This window comes from Cygnus atratus, chromosome 9 (assembly GCF_013377495.2).
Source record: "Cygnus atratus isolate AKBS03 ecotype Queensland, Australia chromosome 9, CAtr_DNAZoo_HiC_assembly, whole genome shotgun sequence".
NCBI classification, from domain to species: Eukaryota; Metazoa; Chordata; class Aves; order Anseriformes; family Anatidae; genus Cygnus; species Cygnus atratus.
In genome coordinates, this window is record NC_066370.1 from 4,549,546 (window position 1) to 4,566,413 (window position 16,868).

A 16,868-nucleotide genomic window follows, 5' to 3' on the forward strand; every position below is an offset into this window, starting at 1 on the left:
AGCAGAAGTACTGAGAACAAAGGTACCCACTGGTTTCTTTAACACCAAGCTTTTATAAGATCCCTGCTATATGCGTATTTACTACAGGTGCTTTTCTCCTGCTGACACTGTACAACACTCAAGTTTCACATGAACAGAGCTATGATAATAGCAAGTTGACCAACACCATAGCTGTGGTTTGATTATGGGTCATAGTCTTGCCTTGCCAAAATGCCTCTCAAAATCTGTAGGAGTTATCCCAAGTCCCAGGCTGCATGGTTTAGTGCTGGGTGCTCGGTGAAAAGAGATCTCAGTTACTTGTTCCCTTGAAGGAACTGCTGCTCATCGCACTCCTCGGCCCAAGCTGGGAACTGCATTCTTCTGGGGAAGCAGATTTCACAAAGACCACGTACCCTGACTCCAGAGGTCTTCATTCAAATCAGGCCCACTGCTAGTCAAGTCTGAGCTGGGACCCAGGTGAAGGAGCCCTGCATGTGCCTGTTTGGTTTGGTCCATCTGCTGTGGATATAGGTAATATCAATGTAGAATAAGATTTTACACTCAATCTGCTCAGGTAATAATGTCATCAGAAATGGAAAAGCAAGAAAGAAATGAAATTCTAGCTAGGAAGTGGCAAATAGAAAGCAATGACTGAAAACACTTTTCCAAGGTGTGTAATATAGCTCAAGATTCTCAAATCATTCTGCTTCTGTGCTTTAAGCTTTTCCTTTGTTAGCTCCAGTAAGAATTGTGCTCTGAAAATCCAGTGTAGATGTTGGCTTACTGCCCACGACAATTATGCTCTTTCCCTATGTGGGCTGTTAGCGTTATCTTTTTTTCTGGTGTTTTTTCTCTTGTTTTTAATCTTAGTTATTTATTAATTTCATTAGGGTAGTACCCCGAGCCTCAGCAGTGATTATATTGTATTTATGCTGTATATGCAAGACACAGCATTGGCTCTTGCTTTAAGGAGCTTATTGTATTTATATCTAATATGAATTTATTTTTTACAAACTTTGAAATTAAGCCAAGTTTTTAAGGGACAGTAAGCTACTAAAGCTTCAAGGAAAAAGGGAACAGAGAAAATAGTGAGGTCTCTAGCCATACTGGAAACTCATCTGTTGAAGAAGGCTCTAGCCCTTGCTCTGTGCTGTAACAACCTGGGTTTTGCTGTGCAGTCAGCCGTTTGGAGCCATGCAGAGGCTCTGTCCTTTGCCTGTGTTTCCAAACACTCAGGTCTGAGGCCTGCCAAGGCAAGACTCTTGTGGGAGAAACTGATACCTGAACACCCCAAGCCGATCTGCTAAAAGAAGGTACTTAATTGGTACCATGTGGTGTGACTGGGGATGTGGAGATGGGACAGACTTTGCCCAGGTGAGGCTTTGTGAGTGCTGGGGGAAAGGAGCCCTGGGTGCCACCCGTCTTTGCTCCCCTCCTGCTGCTGAGCACCCAGGGGCACTTCTGTCTGGGAGAGGAGCTCATGGTGGGAGCCACCTTGTATTCTGGGTATTTGGGGTTGGGAGTATTAGCTTCTGGATGGTGACTTGGTTTAGAATAGCCCATGGACTGTGCTAAAATGGGTGGAAATGACCTGAGGATTAGTACCTTGTTCAGGAAACGATGGCCTGGCTGTTCCAGGGAAGTACATGGCTAACTGTGGTCCTGCAGCACAGGGTTTCTGCCTCATTCCAGCACCTGAGCCAGATGCTTCTGGTCCTTAAGTCTTCCAGTACCAATCCCTGTCTCACCTTTGTTTCTGTACGTTTTGCCTGCAAAGAAACTCTCACAAATGTGATGAGGATGTGACTAACACAGCAACCTCTGCCTGGGTCTCTAGACAGCCTGAAATAAACAGCTGCTGAGAGCAGGCACACTCCCCTAAAGCCTGGAAGCGTGCTGCTGTTCAGGACAGACAGGCCTGTTTCACCTCCTCCAGTCCTGGAGCAGCTGAACCGTGTTAGTTAGCTGTGCACAGAGGTGAAGAAACCCTCTGGAGAGACAGGGCCTGGGAGCCACCCGCTGCTGCTTGCCTGAGGAGAAGCTGGGAGGGACGGAGAATCCTGGCAGCGCAGCTCCCAGTTGCTGTTTGCAAACAGCCCTTACTACTGCTGTTCTCGGAAGGAACAAAACCACAAAGGGAAGTCCTTAAAGCAGCATTAGGGCCCGATGCTGCCTTACTGTGATTCCGCATGCTGCCCTTTGTTTGCAAAGTTTGCGAGGGCACGTGCCAAATCCCAGCAACCTCTGTTTCTTAGACCTTGTGCACAACTTCTGTATTTACTGTTGTTTGCTTGGACATTGCTTCTGTTGAAATTCCATTAAAGATGAGGCTAATAATCTCCTGCAGCTTGTCTGTCACAGCATTTGTTATCAACTTAATTAATTATGCAAATCTGCAATTCCAGTGTAGTGTGGGATCTGGGCCAAGGCTGCTGGTGGTGGTTTTTTTAATTAGAATTTGGGTCGTATTACCCTGTATCTTAGGAGAGTCGCCCTCAGGAATGGGAGTAATTAGAAGCTTTCACACGGTAGGCCTGATTTGCTCCTGGAGCCAAAGCTTGGGCCTGCTGGCGAGCTCCCCGCCTCCTGGTGACTTGCTCTCATTAATGCCCAGCAGGGCGCGGCTTCTGCTGGTGTCTGCTGCTGGCCTTCCAAGAATTTTTCCTTGAGTTGTCTTCAACCATGCTATATGTAAGCTGATAAAATGAACGATTCATGAGATCCTGCAAGTCTCTGCCTTATTTCGATGTGCCCATGCGCAGCCGAGGGGCAGGAGGGAGGAGGATGGCAATGGCACAGCGCGGGGTGCCAGTGGCTGCCTCTCGCCCACGCTGTTGTGGGCCGCAGTTTCCTCTCTCCAGGTTGCCTTTCCCTTTGTTTGAGCAGAATTGGGACTGATCTGGGCCTGGCAGCTGGGTTATTATCAGCCTTGTTCATATCACTGCAATGGTGCTGGCTTAACGTGGGGTTTTCAAGCTCCTGTTGAAGACAGTGTGTGTTTGGAAACTCGGGCCTCAGACTAGGTGCTCCTTTTCCTGAGAGATCGCTCAGGCACGGATGGTAAAACCTTGGCTGCCTCTAAGCCTGCAGCAGGTTCAGCAGGCTCGTGGTCTGCCCCGGTGCCAGTGATGACCCTCGTCTCGGTGGTGCTCTCCCAGCCTTGTCCTAGCACCAGCTCCGTGCTGAGGATAACTCCTTTGTTTTACTTTCTTAAGCACGGCCACTAAGTGCACAGGGAAAGCGTGGTTTGCCCCAGTTGCCCTGCGGCTGTGCCCTGTGCTGCTGAGGGATGCTGTGTCCCCAGCCTGCTGCTGCTGGAGACTCCTTTTTTGTCAGGAGGAAATTCCTTTTTGTCTGCATTTAACTCCTGGGTGAGCCTTGAAACCCTGCCTGCCCTGTGTATCGCCTGGAGCAGTGTTTCCTAAGGCAGTCTCCAGTGGCTGTGTCCTGTCGACGGGAGGAGCTGCAGCCCTGCCGGCCTCCCCTCCCCTCTCCTCCTCATGGCTCCATTTTCTCTTGTTTTCTTTTCTTTTTCTGCTTGGATCCTGACTTGCTGTGTGTGGTGAGCTCTCAGTTTTCTGTCTCATTGCTGACAGACCCTTGCTGGATTCCTCTCTTAAAGCCTGTTAAAAAGAAGGAATAAGAACTATTCAGGAGAGAAGTCTGCCTTCCTAAGTGCAGTAGGTTAGATTATGATTTTCTCTTCTGGCCGTTGGGTTTTTACTTTGAAGCTATGATGAACTGGAGGCACAAAGTTTGGAGCAAGAGGCAGACTCTTTAAAAAGCTTACTGTATTCAAGTAAGACCTTAATTCTGCTTTTTGGCTCAGTAGTGTGTGTGCTGCCGATAACTGTTGCCTAGCAGGTGAATTAATATTTTTGTCCTTGTAGGAAGAGCTTGAGATTGGCATTTAAAAAAAAAATCTTTAAAAGCAAGGAAGCCCAAGACGTTGCATGGGTTTAATAAGGCCTGCTCCTGAGATGCTGAGGTAACAGAGTCACTCTCCTGAAAGTTAATTATGTGCTAGTGTACGAAGCCTAAACCCTCACCAAGTTGCTTCGTTATGGAAGTTACTATGGATTTAAGATTAAGTCCTGTGATGCATCATCAGTCCTGCGGGTGTCAGCTGGAGTGAAGGGCTCAGCACCTCAGAGGACTGGGGGCATTGCAAGAGCTCATTAGGAAAAGGAATTATTAATTTTTCTGCACTGTCTTTCCACTGTAAGATTTGAAACATATAGCAGGTAGTGCTCTGAGCCCTCACACAACAAAGTACCTGCTAGCTGTTTACATTTGGAGTTTATTTTATGCAGAGCTTACTAGTGAATATATTGGTGGTTGGTAAAGTATGTGTTTCATATGCTCTTACACAAAACTAGACTCTGATGTATTTTGTGAGCGCAAACTGATTTTTTGTATAGGACTGAACTATTATTTTTCTAATCACTTAAAGAAATCTTTCTTGGCGTGTTTGGTAGGTCACTAGGAATAATGTGCTTTTCCGTTTGGCAGCCAGGCTGGAAAGCAGGGGAAGGGGAAGCCGAGAGGAAGGCAAGAACTAATCATAGTCAGGAATCAGAGTGAAACCAACACTTTCTTTTTCTTACAAAATCCAGAGAAATTGGTTACAGTCATCCACTCAAATCCAAGAACTTCTGCTCCTCTAAGAAAAGTGATGGATGCAGAGGTCAAAACTCTTGAGACCGAAGCAATGAGGGAGGTGGTGGGAACGGCATCTGGCTTCCCTCTGGTGCGGGGGAAGTTCCCTGGAGAGACGTTAAGGGCATGAGAATACCCCCGTGAGGTTGGAGGGCCTGGGTTTGAGCCCTTCTGCGTGGACATTTGGGTGCCGCAGCAAAGTGGACGAGGAGCAGAGCCCTCCTCTACCACATGGTGCATGGCCGGGTGGTGGGGCTGTCCCCCAAGGAGGGGTTGGGGCAGAGGCTGGTGTTCAGTTCATCTTGTGGTCCTCGTGGTGGGAGTGGTGGGTGTCCCAGCCTGGAGCTGCTGGTCTGAGAGCTTGCAGGTCCAAGCACGAGGCCTTGGCGATTGTCCTGCAGGCAGGTCCATCCCTGCAGCTCAGGGTGAGACGGCTTCCCTGGCCTGCCCCAGCACATTGCAGCAACACTGCTCAGTGCTTGGCTCTTTCCTCATGTAGCTTGGTTTCTTGGCTGAAGTAAAACCCAGTGACGCGTGAAATGGATGGCAGCTACTTTCAGGTCCCTGCTCTGCAACGGAGAGATGCAGCTGACCTTCCGCACCCTCTGTTGAAGCCACCTGCCCATCTGGGCACCGGTTTGGTTTGGGACGAGCAGGAGCTGGAGCTTGGTGCCTGCAGCGCTGATCCCCTTGCTGCTTTATCGGAGGGCGCTTTAAACTGCAAGAGCCCTGTTACCTGCCTGATGCCATTCCCCTACAGACTCCCAGCATGTTCTGCTGGGACTCTTCTCCAGGCCAGGCACAATGCTGCCATACAATGTGTGCTGGCTCCTTCCCTGTGCTGCTGCTGGGCATGGGCAGCACAGTCGGACAAGCACCGTCGTGTTCCTGGGGCACGTGGCAGCTCCGGGTCCCAGTGGTGAGGGTGCAGGGGTAGGACTGGGTGATATCCATCCCACAGGTACGTCCGTCTGCACTTACCCACCCTGACTCTAGCAGTCTCTGCTAGCTTGGTGTGACCCCAAGGCAGACCCACGGGGCTGATGCCACCCGGCCATGCTGTGCTCATGTTTCTGGCCACAATCAGGGTCCTGACAAACTCTGTCAGCTTTGGTGTTTTCTTGTACAGGCAAAATTCCCATTTTTCTCACACTCAGGAAGGCAGATGACTGCCTGCCCCTTCGTCCTCTTCCCTGCTGCAAAGAGCTAATGAATCATTTCCTTTTTTTGTAGTTCAGTAATATTTTGTGTTGTTTGTAGCTCATGTATGGTGTTCTGATGGTTTTACACTCACAGTCTTCACTCTTCCTGCAATTGTCCAACGGTTGGATTTTTTGTCCGCATCCCAACAAGTCATTACTTGCTTGGAAGCGTTGTGTGTAGCTTTGTCTCTATCAGTGCAAATTAATTTTTTCTTCATTTTCTAGCTGGTCGTCTTATTGCACATTGGTCTCAGTGCAGCTTTAAATCATGACTTTTTCTGTCAGTGAGAGTGATCTTTTAAATAAAAGAAAGCAAAGGCACAGATTTTTGTACCTCTAGACCCTAAAGATTTTGTTCAGTTGAATATAAAGCTAAGGTTATATTAAAAAAAAAAAAAGCCCTAATTTAGGGTTTTGAATACATGGCCTTTATTAACAGTGGGCTTTTTGCTCGGTGAATTACTGTTTTGTGTGTGTGGATGTTTGAGAGGCAAGCTGGTGTATCAGCTGTGTTGTATCAGAGCTGTGTTGTGCTTCGTTAGATGGGACTGGGTATGTCCTTGGTGTCCCCAGCCTTGATTTAAACCCTGCTGTGGTGTGGGCGCTGCTCACCAGGAAATGGGGGTGCCCTGACTTGTACACCCTCCTGCTGGGCTGCAAAGCGAGGAGGCAACAGGATGGTGCGATTTGTCCAGGTGCTGGAGGAGGGATATTCCAGAGTCCCAAGTGTTGTCTACACAGTAAGAAAAAATAAACACCAATATGTGAACCCAAGGAATAAGGGGGTGAAAAATTGCAGCTGTTTACTTAAGGGTGCTGGTTATGTGGGTGTACGACAGCCAGACCCATGGGTGCAAAGCAGCTTCCCTCTGCACCCAAAAAAAAAAAAAAAAAAAAGGAGGAAAAACCAGGAATTGGAGCACCGACCAGCCTGGTGCTGGGCTCGCAGGGGCTGTGCACAGTGGGACAGGGCCGGCCGAGCAGTCAGATACCAGCCCCGGGACGTGTGTAGCTCTGAGCTGTGGCTTGTCCCACAGCGCCTCTGCCCCAGGACTGATTTGTATCTGCCCTTATTGTTATCTGTCCAGTTCACATGGTTTTTCCCTTTTGTTAGACTGTTTTCCTTCCTTGCTTTTAAAGAATAGCTTATCTGTGTGCCCCAGAAGGGTGTGACTCCTGGAGATCACACGCTTTTTAAAGCAAGCTGAAGCACAGCCTGCTGACTGCAAGAACACAGGGCCGGGGTTTGGGGTTTCCAAACACGGGGCCGCATTGTGGCTGCAGGCGGCGGCGAGCAGCCCGTGGGACCTGGCCCGTGGGACCTGGCAGCGCCCTGGGGGCAGGCGAGGGTTCCTGCTCTCAGCTGGGAGCAGGACCACTCTCCTGTTTCAGCCTCCCCATCCCCGCTGTCACGGTGTGCGCAGGGCAGAGCCAGCAGGACGCAGAGGTGTTTGTGGACACGGCGGTTGTGTGCACGCGGTGACCAGATCTGGCTCAGACAATGAGCCTTCGTCTGAGCTCTGCTGTGACGTGAGTGACTTGGAACTGGCCCTGCCGTGGCTGGGCACACTTACCTGCCTCGTGCGCGTGCGTGCAAGCCTGCTCGCCTCACTGGGTTATTGCAAGGCTTGCAAATGATTGGGTTATTTTTTTGTCTTAGAGCGCACTGTCCATGTTACTGCCGCTCCGAACGTTGCAGGAGGAGATGCGAGCACCAGCTTGTCTATTTGTGTTCTGTTTTGTAGGGAAGCTTTGCGATGGGTGACAGAGCAGACCCTCTGATGACTGTGCATCTTCTTGCCAATGCGGGACACTCATCGTTTCTGCAGCAAACTCTGGATCGGCTCTTGGAGTGGATCTGCCCCAACGTTCGACTGTTCTTTGTGTCCGAGCGGATTGCTCCACAGAAATACTACGAGAGGTACCGCAAGAGGAGCTGCGGCTTTCCTGGAATATCCGTCCTCCTTTTTCTGCACGAGGACCTGGGAGAAGAGCGGATTTTCCAGGTCCACGATCTCTTCCAGCACCCACCCTGGCGCTACCAGTGTGCCCAGACTGCCCGGGGGCAAAGCCCTCCTCATGCGCTGGCTGACCAGGACTTCTACGGCCTGGACGAGCAGATGCCCGTGTGGGGCATCAGGCGGGTGCACTGCGGCCCCGAAATCCTGCGTGTGACCCTCTACTGCAGTTTTGATAACTACGATGATGCAGTGGGGCTGTACGAGATGATCCTGCGGAAAGAAGCAGCTGTGCAGAAAAATAACTTCTGCGTCTTCGTGCTGTACGCGACCAAAGCCATCGCTGTCCAGCTCTGCCTGAAGCAGCTGCCTGCTGGGGTAGCTGCGGAGCCAAAGGAGTCATCGGCCTTGCAGTTCAAGGTGCAAGAAATTGGGCAGCTGGTGCCTCTCCTACCCCATCCATGCATTCCTATCAGCAGCACCAGGTGGCAAACGCAGGACTACGAAGGAAATAAAATTCTGCTTCAGGTATGCGTGTGGTGTTTGGGGAGGAGAACTTTTTTTTTTTTTTCCTCCAGCAAAAAGCAGAACGTATTCAAAATGGAAATTAAGATTTTGCTTGTTCCTCTTCGGTTTTGAATTTATGAATGCAGTAATTGGTATCTGCCAGTGCTATGATGCCGTTGATAAATGAGCACACATCCTTGGAATATTTCTGTATTGTTAAATTAACATCAGGACTGCTTGCCTGAGATTGAAAGTATTAATACTATTTTTTTGAGCTGTCAAGTTTAACTTTTTTACCTTCCTTGCCTGACTCAAATGATGGTAACAGCCTGTTCTCTTTCCAGTAAACTATTACCTTATAACTGTGTTTGAGGGCAGCATTTTAGCATCATGCCACCCTACACCAGGTGTTTTGCAAGTACAGTGCTGATGCAACGTCACCCACAATAGGTTTTACAAGCTCTCAAGTAAATTGCAGTTGAGTGAAAGTGCTAAATAAATGTCATAAGAAATCTGGCCCCTTTCTGTTCCCATGTGCGGTCCAATGGTTGTGTGAATGTGAGTAAAACCAGACAGACGGACTTTGCTGAGATGATACTTACTGGGGATTGCACCTACGAGCAGGAGGGAAGTTGAGCTGTGTGCTTATTTTCTATTGTAACAGCCCCTACAACCTCTGATTTTATTTATATATATATATATATATATATATATATGTATATATATATTTGGCTGTGATTTGGATATTTAAATAATCTGCCCATCCTATTTCCTTTATGTGTCGGGCACTGTGCCGGTGCTGTCGCTGTGCCGCCTGTCACAGCGGTGAGACCCCAGGGTTATGGTCAGCTCACAGCCTTTGTATGTGCGGCCGGGGCTGGTTTTCTCCATGCACATTACTTTAACCATGCTGTGTCTCGTCTCCTGTCTCTCAGGCTTGTACAACCGCTGCTGTTCAGAGGGCAGCCCCGAATGGCACGCATCACAGGGGGTGTCAGCGCAGCAAGGCTCGCTGTGAGCGCTGGCACTGGAGTAAAGCCAGCACAATGTTTTAACAGGGTTCTCTCCAACTTTTCCTCAACAGGTTCAGGACAGCCCCAGGCAGAGTGAGACACGGGCTGGGCTTCCCAGCCAGCACAGCAGCACAGGCACAGAACGACCCCAGGGCTCGCTCCCAGCCCCTCTCTCCGTTGTGTGGGGCAGCCCCGAGCAGAGGGGCTGGAAGGCCCGAGCCTTGGGGGTGAGAACGAAATCCCAGCACAGCGCAGCCCTCCCTGCGGAGCAAGGGGGCAGCGACCTTCACCGGCATTGCTGCTCCTCCTGGAGCACCACAGCGGCCCCACCAAGGTGGGACGTCCCCTCCCGGCACGCACAGGTGAGCGGGGGGCTGCAGGAGAGCTGGGCCCACCGGCTGCCAGCGGAGACCAACGTGGACACGGGGCTGGCCGTGGGGAGTCCTGCAGGCGGCCGCTGCCCCCTGCGCTGCTTCTCCAGGGACCTGCGCAGCCTCCTGCAGCCGCCAGCGCTGGATGCGGCTGGCATCACCCAACCTGCCCCTGACGGCACGTGGCCCTTGTCTTTGGCAGCCAAAAGTAAAGGAGCAGGGCAGAGGGCCTTGGGCTTCTGCTTGCAAACACCAAGAGTCAGCACTGGAATGAGGCCCAAGGAGGAAGAGGAGGAGTTCTTCATATGACTGGAGACAAACGTCCCGGATGGACGCGTTATTTCCAAATGGCAGTGATGTGCTTTCGTCTGGAAATGCAGAGAACACGTCCCACGTGGTGTGCCTCTTCGTGCTGGACCACCTGTGCCCAGCCCTTCCTTGTAGCTGTGAAACATTTCGGCATCGGGATCCCTGTGGCAGGCCCTTTCCACGGAGCAATGCTGAGAAGGCTGAAGGCAAAGCAGGAGAAAGAAAGCTGCATTTGCAGAAAAGCTTATTTCTTAAAAAGCACAGAATAGAGTGGAGGATAATTGTGCCATGGACAAGAATAAGCCATGCAAATCCTAGATATGATCTAAAATGCTAATAAATAAGCAAATAACTGTGTTGAAAAACGTGTTGAGATGGGTTAGAAGTTGAAGCTCGGCCACGGGAGCCTGCAGGATGTCCACAGCGCGCAGGGGATCGTCACTGTGAGTAGTGGCGTGGTCAACAATATTTATGCTGGTTTCCCTCTGTCTTCCTTTTCACACCACCTGCAGTTGGTATTTGAAAGATATCAGTGTTTTCAACTTTATGCAAGATGTGAAACATAACATTATTTTTTTTTTGAAGAAAACATTTCAACAGCTACCTTTTCCCATGGTAGCACAGCACGCACAAAAAGCAAATATTTGCAGAGAAGACTTTGAGCTACGTCTCTGCTCCAGCAAGACTTTTTTGCCTATATGCATGGCACTGAACAAAATAAACCCAGCAAGGGACCAGGCCTTGTTAGACCAGCGTGCAGTTATCTGCAGGGTGATGAAAATCCCAGCTGGGTCTTAAATAACAGAAGACAAGAAGCTGGAGGCTTGGAGGGAACCACTGGAAAGCAAAAAGGGCAGGAGAAAAGAAGTAATGCAGGAGCAAAGGATGCTGAAATAACCACACTCTGCTGCCTGCGGGCTGTGTGCCTCCACGGGTGCAGGCAGCAGAGCTATGGTGGTGGGTGCTGGTCTGGGCTGTGGGAGGGCGGGTGGCTGGGGCTGTGGGGTGACACGGGCGCACTGGGGGCGTGGTGCCCAAGGAGCACGGTGAGCAGTGCTCCCAGCAATGGTTTCACGCTGAGACGTGGTCTTCAGAAAGTGTGGTGAAACCTGGTTGAGTCCTGAAGAGGGGAAGCTGCGCTGTTCTGGTTGTACCCATTGCAGATCAAGATCTGCTGGCAGAGGCAGATGATTGTCTGCTGCTTGTTTTAACTGGACACTTTAAAAACAAACAAAACCCAATGTTTTCCTATGGTCTGTAATGCTTTGGGCTTTTTATTAAAGCATAGTACGATATTTTACAACTGTGGTGATGATTACTTGACCTTACCTCGCATGCTAGGAACTGGTCCAGTGATTTCCAGCACCGGAGAGGAGGTTTGGTGAGCTGGGAGAGCAGCAGAAGAGGGCGAGCAGGGGGCTTGCTGCAGTGTGGGCGAGGGTGGGTGGGAGGGATGGGGAGCGTTGACGCGGAACAGGTCTGTAAACATGGGTTACCATTCTGGCAGTGGGCATGGAGGCATGGTGATGAGCCTAGGAGTGGGATTCCTGGGATAAATGACTTTCAGTGGAGACTTCATGGCCAGGTTCCACACTCTGCGTACTGGTGGATCTGTTGTGGGCTTTGCTTCTTTTGGCTCAGGACAGAGAAACCTCTGCAGCCATTTGGTGGAGGAAAAAAACATCACATGTAGCAGAAATCCCTGTGCTCGCTGCATTTGCAGCAGGGACATGAATCAAAAACAGTTTTCTTCAGCCCCAGAAGACTGCGGCAGCTCCGGCGGCTGTTGGGAGTGCCCTAGTGATGCTGCCCTGAGCTCTCCCAGCCCAAGTGTTGTGTCCTGGGTGCTCCGGGGTGCCCGGGCTTCCAGCCTGCTCGCCCTCTGGCTCGAAAATGTGAAGTCTGTCGGTCTGTCAAGCCCAACAGACCCGGGGCTGCTCTCCCCTGTGCTGCAGCCCAGCTGCACCTTCCTGCAGTGCTCTTAACAAGGGTGCTGGTGCTGCAGCTCCGCCTGGTGCCCAGCCCGCCCTTCTCGCAGGATTTCCGTCTCTGTTCCTGTTCGTTCAGCCTCTCTGCTGGCGAGCTGTGTGGTCAGCTAACGGGATATGTCGTGTAAGTGACGGGAAAAGAGAGACTGGAGAGGTGGCCGCCTCCGGCACCAATGCTCTGCAGTTTCCTACGTGCTCGTTAGTGGGGCTGCTGAGGGTACGGGAACTGTAGGGCACTGCACTGATGTGCTTGTTAAAGGCCTCTTGCTAGCATGTGCTAAGAGAGATCAGCTTTTTATTTATCTTTTTCCTGTAATAATAGAAGAAAAATTAAATAATTAGTTTTAACGGGGAGTAATTTAACTCCAGAATTTTGAAAATGAAAAATAGACTTCTCCCTTTTCATCCATAGCCAAGCACCTACAGGCTGTCCTTGGCTTGTTAGGAACTAACAAATCTTTGCCTCCACCCCCTCCCAAATATAACGGTGTTTGTATAGAAGAACAAAGCACACATGGAAAGAAATCACTCATCGTTACCACTGCCAGGTACTGCGTTCTGCTGCGTGTGGAGGATGCATCTGCTCAACCCAGGACTGGGAACTCAAATTTCTCCTGTTTTACAGGATTTACAGGAGAAACAGGGATCACAGACTGGTTTAGGGGTGCACAGAATGAGACCTCAGTCTGTCAGGTAGTGGTCAGCATGGGCTTGGGGTCCTGGGCACCAGGCAGGAGGCAGTGGTTCCTCCCAGGAATTTCTCCACCTCCTTTTCCAGCAGACTCCCCCCCGCAAACAAACCTGCCCTGCAGTTTGCTGTGCTGCTCTGCTAATGTTTAATTCTCATAATTTCAAAGTGGCTTTGAGAGGTTTCCATCTCCTATGGAGCACTGGCATTAATATTCCAGTGCAGAGTCTCAGTTCTGCTGCTGATTGCAGGCAAGGACAGATCCCGTTCCTATTAGTGTGAATTAATATTCCTTAAGAGTTCCGAAAGCTTTCTTCTCCCCTGTTGCCCTCCCCAGGCGCTGGCAGCCCGGCTGTGCTGGGAGGTGATTAGGTTTGTAAATGTGCTCCTGCAGGCGCTCGCTGACACCGTGAGTGTTCTCATCTCACTTGTGCTGCTGGAATTATGACAGCCTCGCTTCCCTAATTGGGATCGTCCTGAGTCGCATCTTGGCATCAGAAGGAGCCCGCTGTCAAGCGGGAGTGGGTAGGTGCTGAGCAGGCAGGGTTGGGTGGTGACCTAGTGGTCTTGGTGGGTAACAGCCCCCTGCTCGTCTTCCAGCCCTGACAGCAGTGATGGGAGCAGGAAAGCTCCTGGCTCAGCAGTGGTGCTTGTCCCAGCAGGGCTGACTCCTCTCCCTCGTCCTGCAGGGCTGCTCCCCTGCCTGTGTGATTCCTCCTTTTGCTCCCACTGGGCTGCGGGGACCAAAGGTCTGTGCTGGGCTCCACGCTGGGTGGAGCCAGCCCTCCGCTCCTGCTGTGGCCCATCATAAACCATCAGGGAAACACCCTGCCACGGCTGCAGGAGCGCCCTGCCATATGATACCCACTGATACCGCTGCCAGAGAGCCAGTGCTGCCGGCACCACAGCTACTGCGGGGTGTAGGAGCTGCACGCCAGCCTGCTGCTACCCACGGCAGCCCCCCGTGCCCCTGCTGTGCAGGACGGCGTGTGGCACAAGGGCTGCCTGCTTGCTGGGAGCACGTAGAGGTGTCGGATCCGTGTTGTTCCCACGTTACTTTTTGGATCTGCAAACTCTCTGGTGCGTGCTTGGAGTGGAAGTGTGTTTCGTGCTTTTGCTCTAGCAGAGCTGGCTTAAAATGCTCCTGGGATTCTCAATTAAAACAAACAAAGAAGATTACACTCAGGGAACCTCCCCGGATGCTACAAGCAGTGTGATTCTTACTGGGAAGCTGGTACAAAGGGAACGAACGTGTTTTGGCTGTCCCAGCAGTTGGAAGTTTTGTTTTCAGCCTGGCAGTGGATATGAACAAGCAGATTTTGGTCATGCTCCTCTCCCTCTCATATTTGCTAGTCATATTAGACTGAAACACGTTCAAAGAGTGACCACACATATTAGGAACAGCACGAAGAGCTGCTTCCTTCAAACTTGACTGCAGGGAAAACCCGTAATGGTCTCTGGGATGGGTGAGGGATGAAGTAAACTAGCATTATGAAACCTTGTGCTGCAGACTGAACCCAGCATTTCACTGTGGTGACATCTAGCTTCCCAGCACACCGGGTACGGTGCTGCTTGTGTTGGCCCGTGTCCTCCTGCCAGTCAAGTCAGTGCTTCAAAGCAGCTGTACTTTCCAGAGGGGAGCTAAGTGCCTGGGAGATAACCAAATTGCTGCTGGCTCCACCAGAACTGCCATGGTGGACGAGATGCTGAAAGCCAACACCTGGGCTCCTCTGAAGGCCCTGCTGGGCCCCCCTGGTTTCACCCACCGGGCCGATAGCCTCACGCTGAGGAGGGCCCGGGGCTCCCAGCCCAGCTCCCCCGAACCCACCGCTCCAGGTTGGGCCAGGCCTGTGAGGGTTTGGGGCTGTCTGTTTGAGCTGGGAGACCAGGGACAGGGTGGGGAGGGGGAAAGCCTTCCCTGACAATTTTGCTGTGTTTTTTCATCTTGATTTAATTGAGAACTACTGGGCTTCATGGAAGGGATAGCTGATTGCGGGAATGCCTCGTGCTGATGCTTACCAGATACTTCTCTTGTTTTTTTAGATGGGAAAATTGTTCTGTGTCACGAGAAATTTTGCAAATGTTAGTTTTGCTGTAAATCAGAGTGAAACCACATTTCAAGAGGTTTAAATTTCTCACAAACTTTAAGTTTTGGCCACCTTCAGCTCCAGCTCTCTGGAGCTGCTGAGCTACCTTGTCCTGTAGCACATGGCACAAGGTGTTGAAATGTTTGAGGCAAGATGTGGCACGGGAAGCCAAGTATTTTATACTGAGGAAGAGCAAAACTTTTACTTCTTGTAGCTTTTGTTTGTTTGTTTGTTTCAGCAATTGTCTTAGTGGAGACTTTTTTTCTTTCAGTTCCATTTTTCTAGTCTGGTAACAACCACTATTGTGTTTGCAAGTTTAAAGTGATGACAGCCCGAATGTTTCCCCAGCATTTCATGTCTTGCTGTGCCAGGGTGCTGGTCTGGCCTGCCTTCAGCAGCACCGAGGCCTCGCTCTCCCGTGCTCCACGTGGCACATCGCTGAGCAGCGGGCACCTCCCGCCTTGCACCGTGCTGGCAAGGATGGTGCAAGCAAGGAGGCACCCTCTGCCTCTCCGGGCGATGAACATCTCCAGAGATAACTTCATCTGCAATTTGCAGGCAGCCCTGGCCAGGCTGGGCTCCTCAAGCTCACAAATGGTGCTGAAAGCCCTGACCCAAAGAAAACCTTGTGCGTTTAGCCAAAAGAAATAAAGAGGGGGGAAAGGAGGAGGACCAGTGAAACACTTTTCTCCATCTTGCAGATTGCACTTGCACCAGTTATCTGGCTGCTTGATTCGTGAGGACATGCCTCATGGGAGTGTGTCTCAAGGCATCTGGAAGCAAGTGGATCACGTCCATCCCCTCCCAGTGACTCGCGTGGTGCAGGGCGAGCATGCTGGAAGCCTGGCTGCCCCACGGGAGGAGGACAGGATATTTGGAGCCATGTCCTGGAGCCATGGCTGCTCCGCGTGGCAGTGTGCCTGTGAGGTTTGCTGTGCTTGGATAGCACAAAACTGTGCAAAAACAAAGGGAGATGGGATTTTTCCAGGTTCAATTTGAGCTTTTCCAGATTCCAAGTGCAACTTTGAGATTTGACCACGTCTTTTGTTTTCTCCGTTCTGTGTGCTTCATGGCAGGAGCAATCACAAGCATCACGGCATCATCAAAGCCTAGTTTTTAGTTGTGTGTGAAGGAAACTGAACTGACAATGAAAACACTTGCAGAGTATTGCAAACCAAGGCTTTGTGCAGATTTTGCATCCCTTCTGCTCCCTCTGCACCCACCGCAGCGATCTTGGGCCTCTGAGTGGTGGGTGAAGGTGGAAGCAGGGACCGCCCATGGCAGCCATGGTGCATGAAGGCCGTGGGCCTCTGGGTTTCTTGTCTGCTTCTCCGTTGCTGTTCTAGGTGGAATGTGAGTGCGAGTAAACTCATTGTGGTTTTAAGTTGATGGGCATTTACTGTTTGAAGGATAATTATTTGATAGTGCTTGCTCTATACGTTTCTTCTTTGTTTTCTGTCTTGCTTGACTGACACACAGAAATGCACTTTGGCAACCTCAGCCTATCCGTCTATTATCATTAGTGCTCCAGGCATGTGTTTTTACTTTGTGGAGTTGTGGATGGTAGTGGGAAAGGAGATGATGTGGGTATGCAGCAGCCACTTCTAAAATCTACAACAACTTGGCCAGTTTTTAAAAGCTTTGGCGGTCACACATTTTGTTCTAAAAGCCATTTGTCTGTAATATTAAATCGTAAAAATAATAATAATTATCATCATCCTGCTAATGCAGAGGATGTGTGGGAGAAACAGGCCTCCTTGAAAATTTCCTCCAGGGTTTTGCCAAGCCTGAAGCAATTGTTAGTTTTTTTTTAATGATGGAAAGACATTTCTCACGGTGGTGGGTAGCAGCCCCAGCTGTGACATGTCAGAGCTGAGCGCAGCTTTGCGCTCTGAAGCAGTGTGGCTCCACACTGTATCCTTTCGTCAAGCGTGTAGGAGGCAGTGCTGTAATTTCTCTAGAAAGGGGGGGGAAGCAGAGTCCTGGATGCGATGTCCTCTGAGTCAGCAGAGCAGCCCTGTCACCTCCCGGCAGGGAAGCCCCCCAGGGGGGCAGGCTCGCTGTGCAGAGCAGGGGCACCAGTGCTGGAGGTGTTGCAGAGCAGCAC

General features: G+C 50.7%; 1 protein-coding gene across 1 annotated transcript; it reads left to right on the forward strand.

Moving 5' to 3' along the window:
* The first annotated feature begins 7,597 nt into the window (after nucleotides 1–7,597).
* On the forward strand, nucleotides 7,598–9,998 carry FAM124B (family with sequence similarity 124 member B). The gene is made up of 2 exons (XM_035544912.1): nucleotides 7,598–8,326; nucleotides 9,390–9,998. Exons 1-2 carry the CDS (start codon nucleotides 7,598–7,600, stop codon nucleotides 9,996–9,998), a joined length of 1,338 nt encoding a protein of 445 aa, XP_035400805.1.
* Nucleotides 9,999–16,868: the final 6,870 nt, after the last annotated feature.

Excerpts from the sequence above, each read along its gene's own strand:
- FAM124B (XM_035544912.1), top strand. The coding sequence starts at position 7,598 with ATGGGTGACAGAGCAGACCCTCTGATGACTGTGCATCTTCTTGCCAAT. Across the intron at positions 8,327-9,389 it reads GAAATAAAATTCTGCTTCAG|GTTCAGGACAGCCCCAGGCA; the intron begins GTATGCGTGTGG and ends TTTCCTCAACAG.